General features: G+C 42.3%; 1 protein-coding gene across 3 annotated transcripts in view; it reads left to right on the top strand.

Moving 5' to 3' along the window:
• Nucleotides 1–6867: 6867 nt before the first annotated feature.
• hivep1 (HIVEP zinc finger 1) overlaps nt 6868–12603 on the top strand; it is a 67298-nt gene continuing 61562 nt past the window's right edge. The window contains exons 1-2 of one of the 3 annotated variants that reach the window (XM_079652776.1): nt 6868–7070; nt 9418–9542. In XM_079652776.1, coding sequence (XP_079508902.1) covers nt 9503–9542 — 40 coding nt within the window. In that variant the 5' untranslated portion in view covers nt 6868–7070; nt 9418–9502. Of the gene's footprint in view, nt 7071–7131; nt 7388–7519; nt 8144–9417; nt 9543–12603 lie in introns of those variants that run through there. The other 2 variants (XM_079652778.1, XM_079652777.1) reach the window with 2 other exon arrangements.

Raw genomic sequence — 12603 nt, forward strand, 5'->3', positions numbered from 1 at the left:
TCTTTAATGTGGTTTAAAGGGAAAGCTGTACGGTGTGATATGTGCATAAGGTAGAGCTTATCTCCACAGGACAGCTTGGGTGTCAAAACCATTGTACCATATTTATATGGGGTGTTTATGGCCAGTTCCTTGCAAATATGCATCAATAGGAAGAGTACAGAGGAAAGAAAATAAAGGGATGAAAGGACGCCACCCTACAGTATAAATACTTCGGCAACATCAATCTTTATCCAAAACGCCTCACTGTGTGCCAAGAGAAATAGGACACTCAGGCATTCCCCCGTGAATACTGTCTTTCTTTGCAAGGTTGCGTTCAATAAATATCTATTTTTGATACAAAGATAGACAAACAGCACACGAACCCCCGTGAACATTAGTTACAGAAGGACACAAACAGCAGTGCCTTCACATAAGAGGCTATTGTTCAGAGGACAGTTCTGCTGGCAGCTGTGCTTATTTTCTGTAACCACTCCAGGATATTAATAGCCTGCTGCCATTCACTATACTGTTGTGGGGGCAGTTGAGGAAGTCCCCTTCTTTAATATAACTGTGATTATGTTTCTGCACTGACGAAAGTCTAACTGATACTGTATGGAGGAGATTGGGGAGTCTGTGAGCTGACTTGTATTACCTGTAATATCTACTAAATGTTTTTTTCACCAATTATCATCAATTACCAATTTGCTTCAAGAAGGTCAACAATCATACAAACCATCTCACAATGCATGTTACTAACTTGGCACTCCCCAGAGTGTTTTTGATGTAATTATGTAATTGTTGTTTATTCTGTCAACATGACGTCTATTGCATGTCCGTCAGTTCTTGGACGGGGGGTCCCTCTCAGTTGCTCTCTGTGAGATGTCTTACATTTGTCCCCTGTTCATTTTGTTAAAAGGGGGGTGTATTTGACATGTCCACTGCATGGGTCTGAGGTCAATGGGTCCTGTAAGCGGTAAAGGATGTTGCACGTTTTTAACCTGTGATATTGGGCTTTAAAAATGTAATTTGGTACTATGACACTCAATTTGGATGAGGAAACGCTTCTAAAATATATTTTTAACAGGGGAAACAAAAAGAAGAACCTCAGGAAAAGCATCAGACTAATCAGTAATCCAACTTCATGTAGCATCTGTCCTACAGAGATCGAAACAACAAGCATACAAGTGTCTTTGGTAATGCAAGTAAAAGAACATTGGGGAAACAGCGTGGCTATATTATATTCACGAGGTACCATCAGCTAGAAACCGATGCTAGTGATGCACTTTATAAAATCAGTTAAACTGGTAAGTATCTTTTCAGCTGACAAAAGCGATGAACGTTAGCATTAAGTCGCCTGCTTCTTTTGACAGCTGTGTGAAAGGGAAGACCTTTCTCTCCCTTTACAGACTTAATTTCACACTTTCATTCCATTACAAAACCACATTTTTGCTGAACCTTAAAGACAAATGGATCGAATCCAGCTAAAACCACAAGAAACTCAGATTTGATTGTCGGTCGTATTGACTTTGGATAACAGAATGGCAGCTGAGGGTTCAGTTAATAAACATTTGTTCGACTCTTGGCATTGCAATAGCTAAAACCAAACAAGCTGTCTTCTCAGGAAAAATGTGGTTATGTAAAAAGTTTTTCACATCACAAACACGCACACACACTCCCTCCCCCTCTTTGCCTTTTTCATCCTGCACTGAAAAACCAAAAACCTGTACATTTTTTGTACAGTAGTCAATGCAAAAAATAAAACCCTCATGTCTCATTCTCAGAGGAAATAAGAAGCCTCTGTTTCCACCTAAGATTATTTTTAATTATCGAAAAAATCTCTATTATATTTTAAATAAAACTGAACATATGTTCATGAAGAAATCAACAACTCATATTTATTCATGCAAAACAAATCCCCAAATGGACAGAAAAACTGCATCAATGTTCAGATTGCTGGCTGACAAAAGACAGAAAGAAAACAAAAAGTTTGACTATTCAAATGTGCAATTTTAAGTTAAGCAGTTGAAACGGGTGAGTCATAAAGCTCGACTGAGCCAGGAGTCCCACTCTTCAGTCTGCAGGAAGCCTGTGATATGAAGGTGGGCGGCTGTCACACAATCACTTATTAATGGGTAGGTTCGCCTCACAGTAGCAAGTTTCTTTGGGTGACAGTAATCTGAGTCATAATTGTTCTGAAAAGCACTACATTCAATAACAATTAAAGCTGCAAGCAGCGTTGAGCGGGTCTTCGACGCTCCGCAGGCTGTTGTCCGCACGTCGACGTGTGTGTCTAGGTGTCTCGAGGACTCAGCCGTTGGCAAACGTGGGAAGTTTCAGGCCGATCGGACAATGTCTTTGAGTTACAGCAGTGACACAAACATTGTGTTTAATGGTGAGGGATCTGTCGCCATGGCAACGAAATGTTATGACACCCCATAATATGCTTAGATGTGTTGAGGGCTGCATCGTTATAAAACCTGTGAAGTTTTGTGTCGTTTGGAGCATGTTAACTGGAGTTATGAGAAAATCGTGTTTCATGGCGACCATTGCGCTATAGCAACGAAATTTGACGAGATCTCAAAACTGACACATATATGTCTCGAGGGCTTGACGGTTAGCACACATGTAAAGTTTGAACAGTTTTTTACCATTTACACAGGATTTATAGCAGTATGGTGCTTAACGACGAGGGGTGTGTTGCCATGGCAGCAGCTTTTGGGGAATACTCAATATTGTCAAATTGAGGTGTTGAGGGCCGGACCATTAGCCATCATCTGAAGTCTGGTGCCGTTTGGACGATTTTCCATTGAATTAGGACAACACCGTGTTTCATGGCGAGGGATCTATCGCCATGGAAACGGCATATGATGTCATCCCATAATTGGCGTAGAGCTGTTCTGGGCCGGAACACTAATGATAGTCTGAAGTCTGGTGCCGTTTGGACGATTTTCCATTGAATTACGACAACACCATGTTTAATGGCGAGGGAGCTGTCGTCATGGCAACGACATATGAGGACATCCCATAATTGACATAGAGCTGTTGAGGGCCGGACCATTAATGATAGTCTGAAGTCTGGTGCCGTTTGGACGATTTTCCATTGAATTATGACAACACCATGTTTAACGGCGAGGGATACATTGCCATGGAAACGGCATATGATGACATCCCCTAATTGACATAGAGCTGTTGAGGGCCGGACCATCAATGATAGTCTGAAGTCTGGTGCAGTTTGGACCATTTTCCATTGACTTAAGACAACATTGTGTTTTATGGCGAAGGAAGCGTTGCCATGGAAACGGCATATGATGACATCCCATAATTGACATAGAGCTGTTGAGGGCCGGACCATTAATGATAGTCTGAAGTCTGGTGCCGTTTGGATGATTTTCCATTGAATTATGACAACACCAGGTTTTTTGGCGAGCGATGCATTGCCATGGCAACGGCATATGATGACATCCTCTAATTGACATAGAGCTGTTGAGGGCTGGACCATCAATGATAGTCTGAAGTCTGGTGCCGTTTGGACGATTTTCCATTGAATTACAACAACATCGTATTTTTTGGCGAGGGATGCGTTGCCATGGAAACGGCATATGGTGAGATCTCAGATTTCACGTAGAGCTGTTGAGGTATTGCCCGGTGATAGAAAAGTGAAGATTGGGGGACGATGGGACCTTGTCCATTGGAGTTACAGCTACGCTGTGTTTTATGGCGAATGATCCGTTGCCATGGTAACGCCAAATTAAGTAACATCAGCTTTCACCTAGAGCTGTTCAGGGCCTCAGTGTTAACCATCATGTGAAGTTTGGTGGCGTTCTGAGAATGTCAGTTGGCGTTATGACATCATCGTGTTCCATGGCGAGGGACAGCCTAGCATCGAGCGAACGCGAACTTTGGCGCCAAATCACCGCTACACCGATAAATCGCGTTTTTCCAACGCCAAATTCAAAATGGCCGACTTCCTGTACGTTATTTTATACCCCTCCAAGAGGCTTTTTTGTTCTTCTCCGCACCCTAGATATGCGTAGCGAGTTTCGTTCGTTTACGTGAAAGTTAAAGTAGGGGGAGTTTACGTAAAAAATTGAAGTGGGCGTGGCCTACGAATTTTTTGACGCAAAATTCCGGAACCAATTAAACATTGACATTTTCACCACTTCTGACGCCCACCTCACTGTAGTCGCATGGGCTACAGATGTAGGCCACTTTTAATGGGCTTTTGCCCCTCGTTTTCCCTGTTTTTTGTGGGTTTTGCATGGTTATCGCTCGTCTTGCGAGCGACTAAATTGATCGTAACGATATCAATTATGCGAGTTGCACGTGACTGGGCTCGCGCGGCCTATCAGCCGTCATGATTTCCGAACCTTTTCTGTGCTTTTGCCGGTCGTTTTCCCTTTTTTTGGGTGTTTTTCGCTGGTTTATCGGTCGCTGTGCGACCGATTTCAATAGGGTCTTTGCCGACCTAGGTCTCAGACCCTAATTAGCTTATTTAAGAGAAGAAGTAGTGGGTAAATTACGTCCTAATGATCCTGCTTTCTGATGTCACTGCTAGAATAATTCTTCACATGGTGGATGGGTGAACATTTTCTATTTACTTGCGCATTGATTTAAAAGCTATTTCTTGACGTATATGGCAAAAATAGCATGACCTTTCCTGTCCGTGATGTGTCATAGCTGGACCAACAAAATTTCAATGGCCGTAGCTAAAGGACCACAGACATAGGATATAAATAACAATGTGTCTTCTTGGCACTACACACCAATTCACCCAGGCAACCCATGTTTGCTGCTGCCAATGACATGAAGATATCAATAATTAAAGGAAAATATCATTAAATAGAATAAAATATGAACTACAATCCACTTATTACAGCATGCAGTTGCAAAACAAATCTGTGTGACAGAGCTTTCTTGACTGAGTGGGCTGTGAGAATATTGTATTATGGGGTGGCCTAGTTTCATGATGGACCCGTATTAGAATAATGTGTTTTTATTCCATTTTGGTTAAGAAAAATCACTTGTATAATATTTAGTATTATATTTTGGTTCCCACTAGACATATTTTGAAAAAATACAAAAATGGAATGGCATGATATCCAAAACATGTTTTTTGAGGAATAGTTGGAAATGAAATAATGCAAAAATGTAATTACAAAGATACTTCAAGAAAACCACCTCACCGGGTCAAAAAAGACCCACTTATGCACCTAAGGGTTAAGCTAAGCTACTGTGGAAAATATTAGTTATCACTGCAGGGAAATCAAGTTCAAGAGTGTGATCACAAAAGGTCATTTTAGTCTATGTGTCAAGGCAGTTAGACCCTTTATATATTTTATTGTCGGCTAGTTTTCAATAGATAGAATAGAATAGAATTGGGAGGGATGAAACCCTTCGCCTCGAAAGGAGCCAGTTGAGGTGGTTCGGGCACCTAGTAAGGATGCCACCTGGGCGGCTCCCTAGGGAGGTGTTCCAGGCACGTCCAGCTGGGAAGAGACCAAGGGGTAGAGCTAGGACCAGGTGGAGGGATTATATCTCTTCGCTGGCCTGGGAGCGCCTTGGGATCCCCCAGTCAGAGCTGGTTGATATGGCCAGGGAAAAGAAAGTTTGGGGCTCTCTGCTGGAACTGCTGCGACCCGACCACAGATAAGCGGGAGAAGATGGATGGATGAGTGGAAACAGTCTTTAGTGGTCACACATGCAGAGCACACAGCACACACAGTGAAATTTAGCCTGATCAAAAAATATTTTATTTTATTTTATACAATATAATTGATGTAGCTTGATCTCTTTATCTGAGGCTACTTGGGGAACCCCCAATCCACCTGAATAAAGCCAGGCTGGTGAAGTTTATGGGTCAAGAACATTGGTCATTTCGGAAGACAGACCTCATAAACTAACGTTTCATTTGTATAGTATCAACATGTATTTATTTGATTTGTAGCAACGGCCACCTTTTATCCAGATTTTGATACAGGTCCTGTAGCAGAAAGGCCCAGTGTTATGAGCCCGCTGCGGGTTTGTACATGGGAAAGCCCGGTCGGTAGTGGCGGAGGGGCACAACGTGACCTGACAACAAGGAACCTCCGGGAAAACCGTCAGTCCTAAAGTATGTGCAGAAGAGAGGGTGGGTGGGGGTCCACCAAGGGGGGCTACGACAAACAACTCGAGCTCCGTATCCTCCAGAAGCGACCAAAGTCGATAATACAATTCAACCGTGAGAAGAGGAGGTGGTGTAGCCTCACAAATACGGAATAACACGGTTGAAATTAGCCTACTCACGTCTTTTAATTAACCACCAGTACAAATCTAGCAAATAATATTAAATAAGTTGTATGCTTTCATTTGACTGGATTGTACTGTTGCAGTTGGTTGAAGAATAGCACAAGTGGAGCCATGTTGTACCAGACTGGAACTCACAATTATTGATGAATAAGGTTCTTACTGCTTAGTATTTTCTGGACTATTCGATTGAGAGTGTGTGTTGTTGGTAGAAATAGTAAGAAATCCCCTCACAATTACCCAGTGTATGAAGTGACACTTTCACATTGGTTGCTTGCAACCAATAGTAAAAACCTATTTGCTTTTGAAATGATCAAAATAACTAAAGAGAAAATCAACTTTTATATTTTTTACAAGAAAAACTTTCCTTCCAAATCTTAATATTTTTTCTGTGCAAAATTGTTAAGCTGTGAAATAAACAGTACACGTATTAACATATACAATATATATCCCTCTGAACTGTGGTGCATTCATAGTAGAAACAGACATACAAAGAAGATTCTAAGTATTGCAAAAATACTGCAAAATTATACTTAAATCGTCTACTGTACTTATTACATTTACTTCCACCTTTGAATGTTGGCTTCACTGTCTTCGGCCTTGCGGTGGTGGAGCGGCCGTCGTGAACCCCCTGCTGCACGGCGAGGACACCCCGTAGCTGGGAGGCGGAGACGGGACCCCCGTTGACGTCAGAGGGCCTGTCTGTTTCCTGCAATAGAAAGTGAGAGAGAAGGTGAAGGGAGAAAATACAGAGCTGTACCCCCCTCCTCCTCCTCCTTACACTAAAGGTGTGTTTCAACCCTGCACCTGTGAGTATTACACATTTTGAGTGCGCTTGATTTGTTTCCCTGTGTCTTTTTGCCGCTGGAGCCGCTGCCTGAGCGGGGTTCTGTCAATGTGATATAGGTCGCTGTCGGTAGCTGCAGCCTGAGAGAGTCGGACATGCTTCTATCGCTCTGTCCGGTTTCAGCCTGCTGTGAACTTTACAGGCTCTGATAAGTGTCAGGAAGAGGCAGGTGCTGTTTTTTTTGGCGCAGTGTTGTTTGGGACTCCTGCAGCAAACCGTTCTCTGAGAGGAGACAACTTGAGCTCCCCGGTCTACGCAGCGCTCTTTGTTGCTCTGTAGGTAAGCCACAAGCTATTTCCGTCCCTGCACTGTGTTCATGTGTTCACTACCATGGCCAGTGTTGTGATACATGGGCATGTGTGTGTGAGGTTTTTGGCCGCGGCGGGGTTTTGTTGGATACAAGGGGGAAGTGTCCCATTCGAGCGCTGTTGCAGCTAGACGGCGAGGGGTTTTCCCTGGCTCCTCCCTCTCTTACAGGGCGTTCACGTGTTGCAACAGGCACAAAACACGCTATTCCCACGCATTGTTTTTGCTGACTTCATTGCATGCACTTAAATCCCAATTATTCCCTTTCATCCTGTTGCGTTTGATTGGTGAAGTAGGTGACCCTTGCACAAAAAAAATCTGTGCTTCACTTTAAAATTACATTTTTTAATGATAATTGTGTTTAATTATAACATCGCCAATAACTCTGCGTTATTTACATAACACACCTCCTGTAGATCCTCAGGTGTGAACGGAAATCATCATTAGTCACCTGTTATTCCAGCCCGCCTGTGTTAAAGACATAGCGTTACAGCGCAGCGCTTGAACCACCATATGTTTTGTTTTTTCCCTTCTCGTGTCAGTATCAGGGTGTTTCCCCAAATATCTGCACACACGAACACACGCTGGCGCGCACGCTCACAGACAGAGGCACGCAGACGCGCTGTCAGACGGACTGACAGACACGATAGAGAACAAGTGCACGTCCCTCTCCTCCGCCTCAGCGTCCGCTCCGTCGATCCTGGACTGAAACCAAACCGTGCATCGCAGGTGAGACGCTCCTTATGCTTCTAGCAGTTTCTTTTTTTCAAGCGACCTGCTGCAGCCACCGTACACACACACACACACACACACACACACACACACACACACACACACACACACACACACACACACACACACACACACACACACACACACACACACACACACACACACACACACACACACACACACACACACACACACACACACACACACACACACACACACACACACACACACACACACACACACACACACACACACACACACACGACTATATAACCGAAAATCCACAGTGAGATGATGTCATTGCGCTAGCGCCACATGTAACTGTATGGAGCAAAAAACCATCATCCAGTTGTAGTAAGTGTTATGTAATATCGGTGTGGAGGGAAACAAAGGCTGATTCCTGGACCACTGCTGCTCTGCAACGTGCATTGCTCCTGCAGGAGGTGGAGGTGTTACATGGGGACATGTTGGAGGTGATGCAAGGGAAAGGGAGAGCTTTTTAAATATGATTAATGAGGTTTTTATTCATGATGTTATGATTGTGTCTATGCAGAGGAGAGATTGTCTGCGCATCGTGGGGCATACAAAACCTTCTGCTGGGTTTGGCAACATTTAACTTCACCACCACCACACAGAATCACCATTCAACCATATCAAGCTTTTGATCTTACATTTTGTGAAAGGGCATCAGAATGAAAATAACACCCCCCCCCTGTGAGAGGTGGGCTCAGTCTCTTGATGTTGTGACTTTCTGCAGTGATCTAACGTCCACAGATAGTGACCTCTGTGTGGCCGTCCAGCTGCCCCGAGCGCTCATCACCGGCACACACAGGACCTGATTGTTTGCATCATTCGTCATCCGCGCTGACATTCATCAACGTGAGGAGCGGGTATCAGCCGCTGCCATGTCAATCAGACATTTCCCCAACAAACAGGCGATCCTCCACCTCTCTGCCTTTTGTGTGAGATCAGAGTGGCAGATAGCAGCTGCTGCAGAGGTTATATTGATATGAGGGGAACTTATTCACACCTCCTCCCACTGACAGTAGCTTGAACCGCACTGCACATTATTACACAGCGGCTCAGAGGCCTAAAATGAAAGGTCCAGCCGTGTTTGGGGCACTTGTTCATGGAATAAACTCCATCAGCTTCGTCTTCGGCTGCCTAGTGAGAGCGGAGGACTCTACAAGGCCAAGCAAAGTGCCTTATTGATCTGTGGAGCTCATGTTTAGCTGATTCTGACTCAATGTATATGTGCGTGTTTTCTGTAGATGTACCCACACTGTGGCATAGGAGTCAGCCCCTCTCAAGGTCCAACATTCCCCATGATGCACCTGTGAACTGAGGGCGGAAAAGATGCCGCGCACCAAGCAAAACAACCCGAAAAACTTAAAAGGTGAGTTCATACTGCTGGGTGCTGCGTTTCCTGTCAGCTGATGCTTCTCTATTTTTTTTTAAAGCATAAAGAGGAACTGCTCAGTTGTGTCTAAATCATGTTAGTCTGAGATGTTTGGCTCAAAATATTGTGATTATTTCCATTCCATGAGTAAAATACTGAAAGATTTGAGTCATGGATACAGTTCTTGGTAAGAGTAGGTGGTCCGGTTTGGTGATAAAGCTTTAAAATTATTACATGACCAATTCATGGCATAATGATAAAATACGGAGAAAACCCTTCATTGTTACTTTCCATTGAAAACTATATACCTCAAAAGACGAGGACAAAGGCCGCTGTAAAAAACCTTCAAAATAGAGATAGGAATTTATTTTATGTTAGTTCTACTGAAGTGGAGATGTTGTAGTTCAGAGTAGCAGAAACGACCTTTAAAGCAACATAATACAGTATTTTTATACGACAACGAGTGCAGTTCACTCACAGTTAACATTGGTCGACTAGTGACTTTGAATATATTTTTTTGTGATAAAATACTTACTTGCTTTTAAAGATGTATTGTAACATTCTATACATTTTGCACAAAAACGGATTATTTTTAATAACCATTAAATTTCGCCTCGAAACATCCCCAGTTGATTATAAGACAATTGTTTGTTGTATTAAGTGTTTCAAACTAGGAGGAATTTGAGGAAAACACTACATTTTATGGTAAAAAGATTGCTGCCAAAATTAAAGATCCACTATCTGATCAAAGAGCATTAAGCTGACAGCAGGGCAGATGCATGTTTCATAGGACAGCGATGATCTTTGGCTTTTCTTTCCTCAATTGTTGCTTCTTCCTGCAAGAGAGGGTTCTCACACTGCACGTTACTCTGCCCTGTTGTATATCTGACCTTTAGCTCTGTAACCAAACCGTTTCCACTGGAGTTGCTCCTTTTGTTGGAGTCAACCAGCGTTCCCTCCAAAAGTGGTGGCTGTTTGTTTTGATTAAGTGAGTAAACATGGTTTGGATTGGTTCCCCGATTCAAACTTAAACTATTTAAGTTTAGGAAGAGAAGAGGCAGATTTCTCTCTTAATTCAACATTATCCGATTGGATGGACATACTTTTCTTTAATCCAAACAGTGCTTTCCTTTTTGCTGCTGTAATTTAATGTGTGACCTTCACTGCGCAGAATGATGAATGTGCGACAGTAAAAGGCTGTTTATACTTTTATCTACTAAAAGCGAGTTTCTCTAGCTTAAAGGGACCCTATAATGTTTATTTTCAGGTTCATATTTTATTTTGTGCCTCTACTATGACATGATATGGCTTTAAGGTTCGAAGCAGTTTATTTTTCTCATACGGCCTGTGCTGTAGCACCTTTTTTCACCCTCTGTCTGAAACCAGAGCCCAGTCTGCTCTGATTGGTTAACCCTAACTGAATGAATATTAAACACTTCCTATAAACATCTTAACGTTTATCAAGGCTTAATTATATTTTATAGGTTGATTGTAGGTCTATCTCAGAGGTGCCCAACCTTTTTTGAACCGAAAGCTACTTTTAAAGTTGCCAGTCTGCCGAGATCTACCAGTCCAAAGAGGCGTAGCCATTACTGACAGCCTACTACCAGGTACAAAATACACACTTCTACTTGTATAAAACTGACCTTTGTACGATTAATACTTCATAAAATACTGCAGATCCTTTATCTTACCTCTTTCTAATCTGCACACATACAAGTATTTAACTGAAGTTACACAACAGTGTTGTTGATACAGAGTTGGAGTTTATTCACACGTCACATACTACAGTGGGTAATGTTTTCAAGAAACATTGAACAGTGTTGCCACATAATGACATAGGAAAAAAATAAAAGACTCTGAACCCTTTGCCATTATATAAAAATAGTGTTGCTACAAAAGTATAAATTAGGCTTGCTAATGAGACAACTCAGATCTGAAGCTACACAGGAATCTGCTGCCAAAGTGCAATAAAAAAGACAAAATTAATAGAATCAAACCCTTCTTTTGTTGCATTTTAGTAGAGTATAAAAAGAAATGCCTTTTAAAATAGGATGCAAGCAACACTAGTTTCCTAACCTGAATTGATAATAGACTATAATCAATTTAAGTTTGCGTTCTTATACCATTTTGTACAACAATTATAATGAATAAGTTCAAACAAACAAAAACTTACAGCTGATTAATAACGGTATCCAACTTGAGTTTTTATTATATCAAAAACCTGTTGAAATGCTACTGTTATTTTTACTGTCCCCCAAAAGCACGTCGGCAGCCTCCAGGAATGCTTCTTTCACAACTTCGCCGTCTAGACTTTGAATTGGAATAGATACAAAGATAATCATCCTCACACTCTGAGTGAAAATTATATTATAAAATTATATTATATATTATTATATATTATTTATTATATTTGGGCTTTTTTGCTTCTGCCATAATTGCGGTCTTGTGTGTGTGCGGACTGTCACTCCTGTTGACACGGACAACGTCAGCGCAATAGTGCCCACTGCCCACCAGCCACACACCGACACATGGGGTCACGCCGGCCAATCACAAAGCTTTGATGCGTTCAAGTGCATTTTTCTGGCACAGGAAGATTATGTTATAGGACATTAACGATAAAACAGAATATTGTTCTATTTTTAGACACATCTCGCCATCGACTGGGAATGGTCGATCGCGATCAACTGGTTGGGCACCCCTGGTCTATCTCATAAGCACACGGCTTCCTGACCTCTTCCACATTCATCTAGTTTCTCTTTTCTTATCGTATTGAGTGTAACCTTGTGGGTGATACTTCACCCACAAGATTATCTTTTGGAAATCCATTACTCACCCCTTTACCTTCTTGAACTCTTGAAGAAAATGTTCTTTTTCTCACACGCCTCCATGGTGAATGAGTAATAATCTTTCGATGCAACTTACTAACAATTATAAGTCTGTTCATTTATGGGTCTGCTCTGATTGGTTAGCTGGCCAGCTCTGCTGTGATTTGTCAACTGCCTCCAGCATTCCAGCTCCTTAGACTATCATGTACAATGTGTTGGAGTGCTAGCCA

This window comes from Notothenia rossii (genome assembly GCF_949606895.1).
Source record: "Notothenia rossii genome assembly, chromosome: 10".
In the NCBI taxonomy this organism is placed as follows: domain Eukaryota; kingdom Metazoa; phylum Chordata; class Actinopteri; order Perciformes; family Nototheniidae; genus Notothenia; species Notothenia rossii.